This window comes from Danio rerio, chromosome 2 (genome assembly GCF_052040795.2).
Source record: "Danio rerio strain M-AB ecotype USA chromosome 2, GRCz13ab, whole genome shotgun sequence".
NCBI classification, from domain to species: Eukaryota; Metazoa; Chordata; class Actinopteri; order Cypriniformes; family Danionidae; genus Danio; species Danio rerio.
This window is the reverse complement of record NC_141022.1, coordinates 36,127,907-36,145,651: the sequence shown is the minus strand read 5'-3', so window position 1 is coordinate 36,145,651 and position 17,745 is coordinate 36,127,907. Positions and strand designations below refer to the sequence as shown.

The window sequence follows — 17,745 nt, the reverse complement described above, 5'->3', positions numbered from 1 at the left end:
ATTATTATTATTAATGGTAATAGAAAAAGAATAATTACTGTATTAATTAATTACTGGAGTAACAGTAGCAATTAAAACTAAATACAATAAAAAAGCAGTTATTTAAAATGTTAATAAATAGATTTTTTAAAATTACATTTAATAAATGCCGCCTTGATTAATAGAATTGTTTTATTAAAAAAAAAATAACATGATTTTTTTTTTTTTAATGACTTCAAACTTTTGACCAGTAGTGTATATCTTTATTTGTGATCCGAAGATAAACAAAAGTTTTATATTTGGAATGGCATGATGGGTTAGTAAATGACGACAGAACTTTCTTTTTGGTGTGAACAACATTTTCGGAATATGAGCTGTATGTTTTCTACAATCATATTAAAAAAAACATAACAGTACAATGGGTTATTAACTGCCAGGGACTGCCATCCAATACACTGCAACTGTATTGGTGTATCAATTACCATTGATTTTGGTGATGTGTTAACCAAAACTACTGTTATTAATTAGCCTTAAAATGACAATTTATTACTTTTTTTTTTTTCTCCTTTATTTATTTATGCCAGCATTACAATTGGTTTGATCACAGAATAATCTGCCCATATTTAGTTTGGTAAAAACCTTGCTTTAATTATTGATGCAAACCACTGAGGTTTATTCTTGGCCAGTTTCATATTCAAGTCTTAAAAGGATTAATTTAGTCATCCTGCATATCCACTGATGATTGTGTATTTACCCAGGATATTTCTAGAACGTGTGTTTTCTGTGTTGTACCACGATACTGGTATATTTATTCTCTTTATTGTAGGTGCTGTCTGTTAAAGAAGACTCTTAAAGGATATCTCTTCTGGCAAAAAAAGGTTTCTGTTTTAGCGAGAGCTCTTCATAAGAACTATTCTGTTGTTTTTTCTCAACTCACGATTGAATTACTTTTAGACTTTCAAGTATTTTAAAGTTACAGATTTAAATTTTTTTTTTTCAACCAATCATTTAGCCAAATCCAAAATTATAGAAGTAGTATAATTCTTTTTTTTTTTTTTTTGCCTTAACCCTTCTTACGTTTAGCAATACAAACGTTGTTTAATCTTTTATGCAAACATTTAAGAATTAACAAAAAAATTGCTAATTGGTGTGGCTCATTCTAAATATATCAGCCAAAAGGTAATGCTTTTCCTATTTATAACAAACAAGTTAATTGTCATCCACAAAGAAATTTTTACTTTAACCACAACTGACTGTTTTCAATTTTGTTTTCAGGGTAAGTGCTAAAATTTATCCTCTTCTCATGGCCACATGTGACTCCAAGTGTGAAAGAGAGATCCTGATGGCCAGCTGCTCTCCTACTCCATTATTCAAGTGCCTTTCAGGAGCTCATCTGCTTATCCAAATTTGGGGGAAATTACCAACATCTGTGCACAGCAAAACAGTGTATATTTTGACATTTCAAAGCAAAAACTGATGAATTTTTATATTTAAAACATGAATGTTGTCTAGTTTGATGTCAGTTTTACATAGAACACTGAAGATGGTGTTACATTTGGTTTTGCTAGTCATGGTTAATCGTCTGTATGATATTGCATTCAAAAATAAAAAGATGCTGAATAAATGTTTTGAGTTGCTGGATTTTTTTTTCTCTTTTCATAACCGTGGGATAATTCAACATTATTTTTCAATGGTAATTGACAGCATACCTAAAACGTTGAAAGAGCTCAACTTCATTCAATTAAATATAGTAACATGGGCTGTTAATAACACACTGTCAGTCCTCATGGTTAAAACCATTAAAATAATTATATTAGGTTTTCCTGAATGGAGCTTTAGCAGGAGCGCTACTCCTTTCAGAGGAAGTCTTCTGAGGCTTTGGTATGGCTTTCTTTGAGGGTTTGCATCCCTTGGAGCTTTCTGGACTATTGCATTTTGGTGACTTGTTTACATGAGCAACATCATCTTGAACAATGGCTTCAGTTTTCTTTACTCTGACCACACCAGAGTTTGGCTTCTTAGCTAATGCTAGTGGTTGCTGAAATCCAATCCACACCTTCCCAGCATTTGGCGAGAGTTGATTAATGTTTATAGACTTCAAATGAGAGTTTGAAGAAAGTGTGAGTTCGGTGATTTCCTCTAGAACTGCCTGAGAACCAGGGTTTTGCAGCTGCCTCACCCGATTGCCACTTTTCACTGAAGAGGTTGTTGGACGAGATCCAACTGCTTTTCCTTGTTCTTTCTGTATGGTTACAGTCTGGAGTTTCTCCAGCTTTATCATACGGGCTGCCAAAGCTGCGAGACAAGGGTCTGTTGAGCACTGAGTATGCTGGCTCTCCAAATCCTCTGCTTTGGATATCAGCTGACTTAATTCAAAATCTTTAAGTGAAAACGGGAGAACTTCAGGATACACTTGCTGTCTTTCTTCAGCCTCTGTTGGTTCTAGATCTCTATGAAATAAGTCCGGCCTCAGATACAATTCTATAGTAGCATCCCATTTTATTAATGGAATACTGTCTTTCTCTTGGTCAGAGAGGTCACTGTTTTCACACTCTACTGACGGTGCAGATGCATTTCCTTTAAGATTGATTGCCTTTGTCTCATCTGGACTTTCACTCTTTGGAGAAAGCATGCTGTTAACCTTTATTGGGTGGATTTCCAGTGCTGGCCTGCTTTCTGTATGTTCAGCAATGTCGTCTTGTGTCTCCCAGAGGCCTGGAGGCTGAAGACCAAGCCTCTGCCATCTGTGTGACAGCATCCTCAACTGGGTTTTATGATGTTTCTTCGAGCTGAAGAAAATTAGCACATCATTAATTGTTGGAGAAATATTTCTGCAGGTTCCATTTAACCTCTTCAATTGATATCCAAGCACTGTAGCATAACGTATCAGTTCCAGGTTGGCAAAGTGTGAGAAGTCTAGTGTTGCAGCATGATACAAAGCTACATTCAGTTCAACAAAAGGTTAAGATTCCTGGCAAACACAGCAAGTCACTGTGCCAAGATCTGCAATTTAATAAATTGATTTTTACTTGAAATGCAATGTGCAGTATGTACTTTAAACAAACAGGTGGGTGATACGACACCTGTTGCATATAGTACTACCACTGTCAGTGTATTTTGGACTGATAGTTTAAAAGCTTCACACTTGGATGACCCTGTCAAACTGATGATTGTCATCTGGCTGGCGATGCCTGATGAGTCAAGAAGTCAGTATCTACTTACACTTCGGATGATTTTGTTTGGCTGCAACAGGTGGTTGGTTCATGTGCCGTATACACGTTAGAAATGCAGGCTGCTAAAGACGGCTGAAAAATAAAATGCATTGCAATCTCAATTATTATCATCAAATTATGCAATGTCTTATCACAAAATTGTTTTATATTTATTATTTTACTGTCAAAATATCAAACAAATTTTTCTTTAGCTTTTTTTAAACAGCTGGTTTCATAATATATTTTATGAAGGATAAATAAATTACAGTTGCAGTTAATTATATTAACTATGAACATTTTGTTACATTCGTTTTCACCAGTATACAGTGCTCAGCATAATTGAGTACACCCCATTTTGAAGACGTATATTTTTATCCATTTCTCAGTGAATATAGGCAATGTATTTTGACTAAAACAGATTTGTTAAACATATTTATTAAAATAATATTTTAGTCACCAAACATATTTAAAAATTGAAAGATAATACAATTAAATTTAGGAAAAATATTGCAAAAACAATTTCAGCCTAAAAAACCTCAACAAAATATTTACTTTTTTTTTCCTTGATTTTTTTTCCTTTTTTTTTTTTTTACATTTGTATTTAATATTTTTTCCTATAACGTTGGGTGTACTAGTTTGTGTACTATTACTGTTAGTTATTTTGTTATATAAGCTCCATATTTGGCTTCAGTACTTACCAATGTATATGCACAAATATAATATTGTAAAGCTTCCAATTAAAAATGTAAATTTAAAAGATAGATTTGTGAGGGGTCTACTTGTATGAGCAATCTGTTTGTTGTGTAATTTCTGATGTAACTTACTGCAATTTTAAATGTGTCCAAATAGTTTTAAACATGACATTAACCACAAGTTTCAACAACAAGTTTAGTATTGTGACATATTTCCAACCGAGAATATTAAATAGGTGTACTGACATTTTATTCTACCCATCAGATTATGCTATCAGTACTGTATTGGAATGTTCTAAGGTTAGGGTTAGGGATTGGGGTAGTTTAGGGTGATGTTACAGCCTTAAATTATATTGCTCCTTTTGAAATCGGATAAGTAGCATATTTCATCATCAGGATGTGCTACCTACTTTTTGAATGAGCAGCAGAACTAATCGACAGAACATGAGGGTTTATTTAGACTAAATATTTTTCAGTCACAATTTTTCAGAATTTAAATTAACTCTAAAAAGTAGATAAAAACAGAATAATATACACTGGCAATTGGTCTGACCGGCAGCTCAAGTAACTTCATAAAGAGGAAACACTACCTGTTGTGTGTTCACTACCGCAGACATGTGTAGACTTTCAAGTCGATATACTAAGTGAGTAATGTAGATGTCCTGTTAACACAAAATATTCAGACAAGAGTGTCAACAGACAAAGGATATGTCATATAATGTTACCTCACTGAGCACTCTGTCTAGTACATGTAATATAAAAACATTTACTTGCAGTAATAAAATTGTTTGTTAATATTTTCAGCTTTTTGTTGGAGTTTAGACGTTTAAAACAAAAGACATATGCAAAACCTCCAAAATGGCATACACTTTGATTACATAATATATTCATCAAAGGTTATCATTTTGGGGGTCCCATTAAGAGTCATTTTAATATGAATTAAAGCTTTACCTTGTTATATTCTGTCATCAAAGAGGTACCTGGAGTGAAACAAACTGTCAAGATAAAACATCTCTGAAAATGTGTTCTGCAACTAGTGTGTAACATAAATGTGAACTCACCTTCAGGAAAGCTGCTCTGGACCTGCCAGTTACACTACAAGAATACAAAAGCAAAAACCACATGACAGGTAGTCCGAGTTGTCAAAGCACTGTTGAAATTTGCAATTCTTTTCATAACTCTCTATGAAGTCGAAAAGCAGTTGTCGATAACCGTTGAAACGTTTTCAATACATTTGAAAGCCTCCCGCTGACACTTTCAATCCGCTTCGCAGGTAAGTCATGATGTCACTAATAAATTTGCATACTGTAATGTGATTGGTTTTATAGTTTCTCTATTTAAATATAAAATTATGACCGTTTGCTTTTTAAAATCCGATTAAACAGCACATTTCACAATTTCACTTACAGTACGCGGGGTGGAGCTCAGGTAAATGGCAGGTGTGCAGCGAGCCACACTATCAGTCTGCGTCTTCCAGCTGTCTCCATCCCTCGTGCTTTCCATTGAAACTTTCTGTCGCATAAGAGCACGTGGAATACGTATTTGCATGCCAATAACAATGAAGACGACAGACATCACGTCACATCTTGAAACCTAAACGGTAATTTTCTTCCTCAGATGAAAATGACTTAGTACGTTTTTCGAAAAATAGCAGAGATACTATACATGACGAGATTTTTTTTACATTTCAGTAAGGTACAACTCAAAGTACACAATGCTTGCTGAGTTTTGATGGGTTCATTTCTTTAATATGTTACCAAATGTTTTGGTCTTGTTAGTTCCGACGACTTCCTTCTCCAACACAAATAATGGAGTGCAGAAACCATGACAACCTTTCACGCACTGCTCCAAAGGCTATAGAAAAGACTGACTGGTCTCCACTAGCACACTTTAAAATTATTTAGAGTATGGAAGTTCGTTTAATCTAGAAAGTACTCATTTCTATTATATATTTTTACCTTTACTGTGTTACATTTATTATTATATATGGTGTATTATTTACTTGCATTTTCTGGGTGAAATACACATCTGTTACCTAGAAGACCATGAAGAATCTGTTATGTGCCTCCAGAAAAAATAGTTAAACGTGAGAGCTATGAAAAAAGTAGTTTTACACTAGGGGTTTATTCTTCTTGACTTTCATTTTAATCTAAATTTGTTTGAAATAATAAATAATTTTTCTACTAGTTCTGATTTGAGTTATATAACACGTAATAGCTTAGCTTAGCATAAATCATTGAATCGAATTAGGCCATTAGCATCTTGCTCAAAAAAAAAAAAGATTTTTGATAATTTTCCTATTTAACGCTTTACTTTTCTGTAGTAAATAATAAGTAGTTAATTTCAGCCTCGTTCACACTAGCGACTCGCATTGGCAAAGCAACAAGCTACCGTTCATTTCAACCAGGTGGGCGTGTCAAACGATGCAACAAAGTGAGAATCCTTCAACTTTATGCAAATGAAGAGTGCTTGTATTCTCCGTGTTGTAGACCTACACAGGCCTGTGTTTGCAGCAGATCGCCACCCAGAGCAACAGGCAGCTACAAAGTCACTGCTAGTGTAAATGAGGCATAATTCTGGCGTAATAATCAAGAGATTGACTTTGCTGCTGTACCACGGCTGTAGTAGGTGCAATGATAATATGCCATGCTGCTGTTACCCACTTAGTTGGGGACTATTCTCAGGTGCTGTTATATTATGCGCCTGCTGCAGACATGGTATGGCAGTAAAGTTTCTTGATCATTACACCAGAATGAGAGTATAGGGCCCAATCCCTTAGCTCTACCCCTGTTTTTGGTCGTTCACGTGAAGAGGTAGAGGTGTCCCAATTCTCTTTAGCTTGAAGACGCAGGCTTAAGGGGAAGGGCTAGATACCCGTCAAAACAGATTTTTCAGGACCAGACTCCTATTACTTAGGAGTAAATTTTGAAGCTATTCCCCTTCACACTTTCAAGGGCCAAGGGGAAGGTGTAGGGGTAGATCCTAGACATATCAGCCTGGAAAATAGCATTTCATTTTCCATCGGTCTTAGTACACAATGGAACTAGAGAAGAGTCAAGCTTTAAGTAAGAACATTATTAAATTATTTTTTATTATTTTTAAGCTAGATTCTAATGGTCTACTCCGCTAAAAGTGTTAAACTCAACTGCTTAGGTGACTCAAAATAGGCCTATGCTTTTAAAACAATAATGTTTCCTTAAAACAATAACTTTTTAGCCTATTCTTTGAGAACTTGATGAACATCTAGTCTACATTTTGTCCTCTTTTTGTTTTGTTTTTTTAGGTGTTACTGTTCTGTGTGGCATATTTAAGATGAACTGCACAAGAGTTTTTAGGATATGGACTGGGACTTACCATTTAGTTGCCTCTGCCCACTTATTTGGGACTCATCAAGGTTTGTTTGACAGTATTTACTTTAAAGTATTTATTTTTGAATAAATAAAAAATTGAGAATATGTGAACATTCATCACTAGGGGGAGTTACTGTATATAGACAAAACTAATATTTTATAAACAAACAGTGCCATGCCAAAATTAATAGTTTTTGATTTACATTTTTTAAATGATACGTTTAACATCAGATGCACTGATGCACAAGCCTTTGTCTGTTACATGTACCTTCTGCACAGAACACAAATTGGAAAGAACATACGTTGGCTTCTCACCCACTTCCTGTCGTGAGAAGAGCAAGCAAACAGATTTAAGGTGTGTTTGTGTTTGTGGGTTTTTCGACCCTTTTTGCACCTCACAAATATGTTTAACAGCAGAGAAACTAAATGTTTGATCTAAGGCATGTATTGCAATGTCTTTTACAACTACATTTTATTCAACAATTTTTTGGAACCCTTTTTAGTACCTAGCAATGTTTTTTTTTTAGATGATTTAAAATCTGTAGGCATTTTAAGCACTGCAAAATTACAATAGAACACAGTTTGCATCTTTTTGTATGTGATATTATTTGAAAATTGATCAGAATGAGCTTTATTCTCCAAGTGTGTGTAGATACAGAAGGAATTATTTGTGGTTTTCAGGAGGTCTGGTGCATTGCATACACACATGTATACATACATACATACATACATACATACATACATACACGCATACATGCACACATACATCCACGCATACATACATACATGCATGCATACATACATACATACATACATACATACATACACGCATACATGCATACATACATACACGCATACATGCACACATACATACATCCACGCATACATACATGCATATATACATACATGCATACATACATACATACATACATACACGCATACATGCATACATACATACACGCATACATGCACACATACATACATCCACGCATACATACATGCATATATACATACACGCACACATACATACATACATACATACATACACGCATACATACATACATGCATACATACATGCAAGCATACATACATGTATGCATACATACATGCATGCATGCATATACATACGTACATACATACATACAAGTATACATACATACATGCATACATACACGCATACATACACACATACATACATGCAAGCATACATACATGTATGCATACATACATGCATACATGCAAGCATACATGCATGCATATACATACGTACATACATAATAATTAATAATAATAATTCATTTTATTTATAAATGGCGCCTTTCTGGACACCCAAGGTCGCCTTACAGTAAGCATCAGCAGACATGCTAAACAACTTAAACATTACTAAAAACAATCATTGACCAGACAAGTTAAAACGCAATAACAAATATAAAAGAACATAAAAAAAACATACAAGTACATACATACATACAAGTATACATACATACATACATACATACATACAAGCATACATACACACATAAATACATGCACACATACATGCAAGCATACATACATGTATGCATACATACATGCATACATGCAAGCATACATGCATGCATATACATACGTACATACATACATGCCAGTATACATACATACATACATGCATACATACACACATACATACACGCAAACATACATGCATGCATACACACATACATACATACACGCATACATGCATACATACACACATACATACAAACAAACATACACGCATACATGCATGCATACTTACATGCATGCATACATACATACATGCATGCACATATAACAACACAAAAAGTCAGAGGGACATTTATGTATAAATGGATAAATAAAAAAAATAAAGTAAACAGTAAAAGTTCTTGTTAATTTGTTAATAATGAAAGTTAGTTTATGTCCTGTCCTATGGTCCGTTGAATTCAGGGTACTTTTTGAGCCAGCTGTGTGGTGATTTTCAAAGCGCTTGTGAATGATGTTTGTGCAAACACGTGTCTGTTTACTAGTGAGTGCGCCTGTGTCTTCCCACAAGACCCACAGTGAGTACACCAGACAGACATTGTGCGTCATAACCTTAACGGTTCAAGCCACTAGACACTGGTGGCAGTCTGCCAGATTCAAATGACAATTTGAACATCTTACTCTATCAGAAAGGTGTGAAATTATAGGTTTTCAGTGGTAGAGTACCCTCGAAGGTACACAGTAGCTTATATTTAGGGGTAAATAAGGACGAAGAGGTGACATGGTGGCTCAGTGGTTAGCACTGTCACCTCACAGCAAGAAGGTCACTGATTCGAGTCCCGGATGTGTCAGTTGGCTTTTCTGTGTGGAGTTTGCATGTTCTCCCTGTGTTCGCATGGGTTTCCACAGTCATAAATTGGTCATAGTGTAAGTGTGTGAATGAGTGTATATGGATGTTTCCCAGTACTGGGTTGCAGCTGGAAGGGCGTACTCTGTGTAAAACATATGCTGGATAAGTTGGCGGTTCATTCCGCTTTGACGACCCCTGATGAATAAAGGGAATAAGCCGAAGGAAATTGGCCATAGTGTGTGAATGCAAGAGTGTATGAATAAGGGCAAAGATGTATTGTTAGTGGTACTGTCTTTCTACCTTTTAACTATCAATGAATGATAGAAATAATGGGCATGTTTGAATGAGAGAAAGGAAATAAGAGAGAAACTAAAGTGTTATTGACATTTTATATTTAATATATTTTATTTTTAATGTACAAAATGAGCAGCAAATATTTATAAACATTGTGTATTTGGAATGATGTGAAAACACAAGAGAAAAACCCTGAATGTATACAACTGGCTTTAAACACAAATATAATACTCACAGTTAAAATTTGCAGCAATAAGATGAAAATAACATTGTAAAAACACATAGTAACGACAATATTCAGTGCTGTACATGATGAATGAGTGCGACACAACATTTAGATAAACTGAAAATATTAATGCTGAACAAAATATGGATAATATTGTTACAGATAAGTTGGAAAATCAGTAACCACACACTCTCCCTGCCACAACACTGTTCATACTGTTCATACAGTACGCATGATTTGATCAGTATTTGACATTCATATCAATGGCTCAGTCAAACAGAGAGAGAACTCTTATTATGCAATATTAAACATTGCAGCCATTTCATTGTGGTCAGCAGGTTACTTCACTGCCAGTCGGCGAGTATTCAAGCATACAAAGTTCACTTATAGAACCTCAATCTTTTGTTTTGAAACTTCAAAACACCTGCAGCCAAGCAGAAGCTTTAGCATAGCGAGTCTGTGTTTTCACACTGTTTACAATGAGAGTGCATTGGTGGTGTCTGTGTCCGACATAACAGAGGAGCGGTGAGGGATTCCAGCAAGCTTGGAGTTTTTGAGGTTTGAAACACAGCCTATGTTTTGGAAAATTCGAATAACATCTTTTCGGAAACGCACTCCCACAAAAGCATAAAGAAAAGGGTTTAGGCAGCTGTGCATGTAAGCGATACTCTTCATTACTTGGCCAGCGATGTCAAAGCGTATGGACTCAGTGCAGTTTGTGACGGTCATATTGGCTGCCTGAGTGGCTTCAAATACCAACATGCCATTGTACGGAAGCTGAGAGAGGACAAACACAGCCACAACTGCCAGAATAACCCGAAGTGCCTTGTGCTTCTGGAAGTTTCTTGTCTTGAGCAAGGTGCGGATGATGTTGGTATAGCAGAAGATCATCACTACTAGAGGAATGCAGAAGCCCATGCATATCTGGAGAGCAAGGACCAGTATTTTAGTACGATTATTTTCATTGTTCCAGTAGACCATGGTGCAAAAGGTATTGCTCTCATCGTCTTCTTTGGATCGAGCGAATAGACACTCTGGAATGGACATCAGGGCTGCCAGCAGCCAGACTAACACACAGATGAGCTTACTGTACAGGAGACGACTTCTCTTGGAGTTCTGCGCCTTGGTAGTCTGGACAATCACTATATAGCGGTCAACGCTGATGCAGGTGAGCAGAAACATGCTGCTGAAGAAGTTGATTTTGTAGACAGCAGAAACAACTTTGCAGAGCCCCGAACCAAAGGCCCAGCCGTAGATGGAATCAGCAGCCCAGAAGGGAAGAGTGCAAAGGAAGAACAGGTCTGCTAAAGCCAGGTTCAGTAGATAAACATCCGTCATGGCCTTCAGACGGTTTTTGAAGTGTGTGTATATCCAGACCACCAGAGTGTTACCAATGGCTCCCAGAATCACAATCATCCAATAGAGCATAGGCTCGTAGTACATTCGAAACTCTCGAACCTTTGATTTGGGACAGAACCCATCATCAGTATCACCATAATCACTCGTTGTGGAGAAGTCACCATATTCCTCCTAAAAAAGGAAGAGGATTACTTTGCTTTAATCTTGTTAAACTTTATATTGCACATATAACATTAGTAAAAACATACACAGAGAGCATTCAGAATTAAATTAGTATAAATATTCTTAATCACTTACATATTCTGATGTTTGAGGAGTGAGTGAGGTTATAAGCTCGGTTACATTCATCATGGATCCTCTCAGTTCTTAAATAAAAAAAATACAAATACATATAAATACTTCATTTTCATCACACTGAAGTACATTCAATCTTATTTTTACAAATATTCATAAGTCACAAACACATAAATCATACAAAATTTGAATTTGCTGTTCATATGAAAGTAAATTTTAGCAGTTTGTTTCATTATGTGCTCTAAACATTTGTAATTGTCAAGGAATTTAAACATATGTAGAGGTAAAGTTAATACTTACTTTTCTTTGTTTGAGAAAAAAATGTGTTGGTAATGCAGATGAGCTGCTGTCTGTCGTCCTCTCGATCTCTATGATCACTTTCACAATGCTTTGCCGCCGTCTGGTAAACGTCTGTTTTGCAGAAGCTTTTAAGGGTAAACCACAGTGACGCACGAGAAGCATGAACTCTTTTCACACTTTTCCCCTCCCTTCCTAATCACCTAACCCAACTGACAGATCTGAAATAAGTTCGTTTTATACATTATACAACTAAAATTAGAGAACTGTTTGGTTACTTTTCACTATGCCTCAGAAACAATATATCCTCTACACCTGCTAACTCAGTTCACAGTGTGTGAACATTGGATGCTGATATCTTTACACCATCTTTATCTTTTTCTGCATGATCACACGCACAGCAGTCAGATGTGTTTTACAGTCACGCTAGTCAACAGAAAAGGCAAAAAGCTTAACCAGCTTCTCTGAAGCGAACAATTGCATTTATACCCTATCTAAGTATTCCAGGGGTGCCCAAACTTAGTTTGGCTGGGCTGGTGTCCTGCAGAACATAGCTCCAGCTTGCCTCTATACACCTGCAAGGGTTATTATTAAAATTATTTTTAGGTTGATGCCAATAGCCAAGTGGTTAGTGTGTTGACATATAGCATTCAGGTGCTTGCTGCGACCCGAGTTCAATTCCCGGCTCGAGGTCTTTTGCCGATCCTTCCCCTCTCTCTGCTCCCTATTCTTTCCTGTCTGTAAATCTCCACTGTCCTATCAATAAAGGTGAAAACCCCAATAAAAATAATTATTTAAAAAAATTACTATTATTATTAGAATTTTAGTTTGGCTATACTACAATCTTCAGTCTATTTTCTATGACTGGCAAAAAAAGAATAAGGAAGGACTTGTAACTGTATCATTAGCTTCCCTTTTTCACGGTTTGTTTGTCAGATGTGGTCAGTCACATTGCCAATGACGTGACAGGATCCAGATTTTTTTTTTTTTCATCAGCAAAAGGAAAACATTGGTCATATGTTAATCGAAGAATTATCGCAATGACCTCCACAGCGATATTTTTGCACATTACTATTGACACATACAAACTTCTGACCCTTATAACCTTTACATATTATCATAGCTAATGGCTTTAATCAACATTTGCGCAAGTGTTTTTCACTTCATGTCTTCTACCATGGTTTCTTGCTCAAGTGTGAATGTTTGAGTCCCAGACTTCCTGTTTACCATTAATATTGTCTCTACAGACATTTGTTGCACTGATAATTATGAGTCATTAAGACATATCCTGTTGTAAAGGAGCCATTTCCTTTTTGTCACATGTCAGACACACGACAAAAACAATCTCCTTTTTATTTACATTCAAGTAAAGCTCAGCAAAGACTTAAATGGTAGCCTTTAGATGGCTTCTTAAGATGCGTAGGAACTGTTGCAAAAATTGCAGAATGTAATATTGATTGCTCAATGCATAAACTCATCTTATTATTTATTTCCGTTCATGTTTACAGTTACAAGACTAAAGGTTGTTTTGTCATTCTGCGTGAAAATTTGTTAGATATAAGCATTCAAATTAATGGATAACAGGTGTAATAAGGCAAACACTGTATACTGCATATCAGAAGAGGTGAAGGATGACTGGGTGTTCACATTTTATCTCTAAAATTATAACCAGTGGCCTCTTTTGGTGGCGTTTACGCAAGCTAACCATAAACCGTTCCTCTTTCTGTACAGTTTTCTGTGACCAGGTCAAGCACACACATATTCATGTGTCTGAGTTTTAAGCCTTCCTCAAATTGTGCATTGAGCTGTGATTGGTTAAGCCGTTGAGGAGGATTGCCTGTGCCTTTAAAATGCATTCAGTGTTAAAAATATAGCTACCTTTTATGTATCCCTTGCTTTAAAGACTTTCAAATGCTGTTAGAAACCGTTATAAAGCGTAGATGTTTTTAATGTGTAAAGCAAACAGCTGATGCAATCTATGTCTAGTTTTAAATCAGTGCAGTTTTCGGTGGTGCCCCTGCTATATGCAAGTTTGCATGACAAAGCTGCAAAACCTACATAGCAACGGCTCGCACTCAAAGATGAGGACAAACAGTTGTCATTTAGTACCTTCTATAGTGAGAACATTCTGCGGTGAGCTTTTGCACGACATGCTGAGACCACAAGGCTATATAGAGGAACAAAGCACAGATAATCGCATCTCTCAAACTCCCCCTCATAACTTTTACTTTAGGTGTGAGGCGTTTATTATTTCACGTTTATACTTTGCTGAAACCAGAAAATGTGTTTAATACTATGTTGTGATAAATTTTAAGAGGCAAGATTTCAGGTTGTTAGGCAGATGCTAGCTTGCAAGTTTGTTTAGATGCTTTACTAAGTAAGGTTGAGTTGAGCTGTTCCTCGGTTTGGGTTTGTTTGTTTAAGGCCTACGCATCCATTATGCCCTTTCAAGTCACATGATGTTTTGAAAAGTGTCATGAGCTTTGTGGCATCACAGTGGTAAAGAGGAAAATTAAAATAAAAAAAAAGCAAGAAAAACAAATGACATGATAAGCGTGATTTCACATAGCGTGACTTCCTCAATTTTTGTCAGAGCTGCGTGGTCTTCTAACAACAACAACTGTTGCTTTCAAGAAGTGGAATGAAATGAAAATTTCAGTATTTCAATTTATTTTTATCCTAAGACAGCCAGTTGTGTTCGCTAACTGTGAGTATATGCATGTATATGCATGTGTTTAAATTATGAAACATTATTCATTAGTTTGCAACATTAATATATATATATATATATATATATATATATATATATATATATATATATATATATATATATATATATATATATATATATATATATATATATATATATATATGATTAACTGAAACAAATACACAAAAAATATGTACTTCTGGGAGCTTTTAGGAAGCATTTGGGACATACTTACTAATTGTATTGCCAAGTAAAAGGGATAGTTCACCCAAAAATTTAAATTTTGTTGTCATTTACTCACTTGTTTGTGTCTGAGTTTCTTTCTTCTAATAAACACAACAACATATATTTTGAAAAAGGTTGTAAACTGGTAACCATTGGCTATAAGGAAAAAAAAGGTTGTAAACCACCGGAGGGTGTGCAATTTTGATTACATGTTTGCATGGTTGACAAAGTCCATTTGGGCAAGTCATTTCACTAGCGGCTATCTTTGAAACACCTCTCGGGCAGTATGCTCGAGCATTCTGTTTGAATGGGGAAACATCATATTCTCCAAAATTGTTTGCCAAGCTTACGATTGAATTTCGTATTAGGAATCAGCAATAAAAGTAAACAACAACTGTCTCTTTAGTTTCATTTCTAAACATTCGAATCACACAAAATTTGCTGAAACTTACATCTGCGCTGTGCCTCTCCCCCACAGAATCCTCAGTGTATAGTGATTGCTGATTGGCTCCTGTACTAGAAGGAGGGGCTTCATTCACCATATTGACTGTTACCCTTTTTCCCATTCAAAACTATACAAGTGACAAGTCTTGTGTATTCTATAGTCTTAAATGGGCGAACTAGGGAAAATTAGCATTTTTCAAGATATATGTTTAAAAATAATCAAAGAACATGTAGCAAACTCAGGTTGACCGGACACTGCAATGGTGCTTTTCTTTTTGCAATCCACTGCACAGCTTTTGCATTGTTACATGTATTGGACACGTTTGACTCTGTGTTCTTGTTTCTTTGCAGTATCTAGCATTTACACATCGAAGAGCATTTTAAAAATTCAGTTCTTGCTCAAAGGTGCAGTATGTAAGTTTGACACCCAGTGGTTGAACTAGGTATTACAATCCTGGATCTAAACAAATGCAAGCGCAGGTTGCCAGATTGACGACCAACAGGAGCAAGTCTGATGGTCGAGCCTATAAAGGCTGATTTAAATCGTGGTCTAAATTTAAGCATCAGCATGTGTCAGAAGGAATATTTTCCAGAAATTTTTTTATCCTAACCAACACCTGAAATTGATATATTAAAAATGGCTTCTATTTCTTGCAGCTGAACAACCAGAAAACTGACAATGATCACCTCAGGTACACCTCATGTGCTTTATTCAGTATTAAATGCTAATAATGTGAGTTTGAATGACATTTTACATGACATTTATTGTCATACTACTGAAAGCAGCAGCAGATAGTTCACCTCAAATCTGGTTTTGAAAATTGAAATTGAACTTTAAAACTGTGAATCAAAACCAACACATCTCAGTGATTCAACATGTACATTTATTAATGTTAAAAAGGGTTTAATATGTATTAATTAGATAATAAACCTTACAATTTCGTAAGTGAATGCATATTCTGTGCTTCTGAATGTATTTAAATTTCTGTCATGCTACGTGTGGTCTAAACAGCCAAAATGCTTATCACTGCAAATAGCATGTTGTTAGGACACAGAGTTACAATGTAACCTGCTCACCTCAAGTTTACGTTCGTAATATTTGTTATTTTATAATTAATAACCTCATGTGGAACTCTGAATTTGCATCTTATTTCGAAGTCTGCTACTGTCCACCGGAGGTTGCATTTCGGTCACGGACGCATGCTTTGAGAGCCATTCTGAATTAATAAATGACAGAAAGAATGAATGAATAAATAAAATATGAGGTTTTTTTTTCTATCAAAGCAATCCGAGATGCTGAAGTGTAACTGGGTAAACTGGCATTGGGCAGGTTAAAAGAACCAAAACAAAGACAGCATTCTGGCACAGACTGCACCATTTTCAAAGCAGAATATCGTATTTGAGCATTGTGTTTTTAAATAAACAAGTTTTGCATGTTTCTTAAATATCTGCAAACATACTATGGTATTTTTGTGCTTTAGAATAGTCAAAAACTTACATAAAGCAACTTTAAGCTTTTAAGCATACCTTCATATAGATTTCTAGTTTATCGTTATGATTTCTCTTTAATTGTGAACTAGCTGCTAGCAGGTTATAAGAAAATGTTTGACATAAAAATCGTGTTTAAAAAAAAATCAAAGATAATGTGTTCTCCCAAGAAAACAAAACCACGAAAACTATTGCTTCACTAAGCTTTGTATTCTCTTGCAAAACCTCACATCCATCTCAAATGCTTGGGCATAAATGCAAATGTTTGGAAATGTGACACAAAAGCTTTGACATTTTTATTTTGACTATTTTCATGAGTACCAATAAGTACCATGTATTTGACTAATTTTTGGAATGTAAATTAAGTTTAATTTAAGTATTTAGAATATACACAGAATAAAAAAATACATAAAAAGAATATTTGTCACCCTATAGTCTCAACATCAAATTACACAATTACCAATAAATGGCTAAATGTTCTTCTCATAGGATACTTAAATTGCAAAAATACTTTTAGCATATCAAAGGAATAAACTAATTTGTTAAATTCCATAGGATTTCCAGGAGATATTTTTAAATTCCTTCACAAACCACTTGGACACAATCGACATTGCAAACTGCGCTATAGAAATGAAGACCAATTAAATTGAACTGAAAACTAATCAGCGGTATGGTGGCTTATTGGTTAGCTAGTCGCTGGTTCAAGTCCTGGCTGGACCAGTTGGCATTTCTGTGTGGAGTTTGCATGCAATCCTCAGGTTTCCTCCAGATGCTCCGGTTTCCCCACTGTCCAAAGACGTGATATAAGTGAATTGGAGAGGATAAATTGTGTATGAGTCTCTG

The 17,745-nt window shown here is 35.5% G+C and overlaps 2 protein-coding genes across 6 annotated transcripts; both read right to left on the bottom strand.

The window, feature by feature from the left end:
• Positions 1-177: 177 nt before the first annotated feature.
• Positions 178-5,750, bottom strand: LOC110438072 (uncharacterized). Of its 5 annotated transcripts, none has more exons than XM_087241042.1 (7): positions 5,641-5,750; positions 5,291-5,395; positions 4,945-4,978; positions 4,835-4,863; positions 4,474-4,545; positions 3,202-3,284; positions 178-2,768 (listed from the first exon to the last, which is right to left on the bottom strand). In XM_087241042.1, the coding sequence occupies exons 1-7, from the start codon at positions 5,707-5,709 to the stop codon at positions 1,793-1,795; spliced, it is 1,368 nt and encodes a 455-aa protein (XP_087097168.1). In that variant the 5' UTR covers positions 5,710-5,750; the 3' UTR covers positions 178-1,792. The 5 variants fall into 5 exon arrangements, with proteins under 5 accessions (XP_087097168.1, XP_087097170.1, XP_087097169.1 ...); XM_087241044.1 differs by having other exon boundaries at positions 5,568-5,727; XM_087241043.1 differs by lacking the exon at positions 5,641-5,750 and having other exon boundaries at positions 5,291-5,598.
• Positions 5,751-9,945: 4,195 nt separating this feature from the next.
• On the bottom strand, positions 9,946-12,130 carry ccr9a (chemokine (C-C motif) receptor 9a). The gene is given in 3 exon segments (NM_001244716.1): positions 9,946-11,615; positions 11,742-11,809; positions 12,039-12,130. Coding segments are annotated over 2 exon segments (1,110 nt in total). The 5' UTR covers positions 11,796-11,809; positions 12,039-12,130; the 3' UTR covers positions 9,946-10,559.
• Between the last annotated feature and the right edge of the window lie 5,615 nt (positions 12,131-17,745).

Coding starts and splice junctions, on each gene's coding strand:
- LOC110438072 (XM_087241042.1), bottom strand. CDS start 5,709: ATGGTTTCTGCACTCCATTATTTGTGTTGGAGAAGGAAGTCGTCGGAA. Junction 4,864..4,944: donor CCAGAGCAGCTTTCCTGAAG/GTGAGTTCACAT, acceptor GTTTCACTCCAG/GTACCTCTTTGATGACAGAA. Junction 4,546..4,834: donor TGATGACAGAATATAACAAG/GTAAAGCTTTAA, acceptor TTGTGTTAACAG/GACATCTACATTACTCACTT.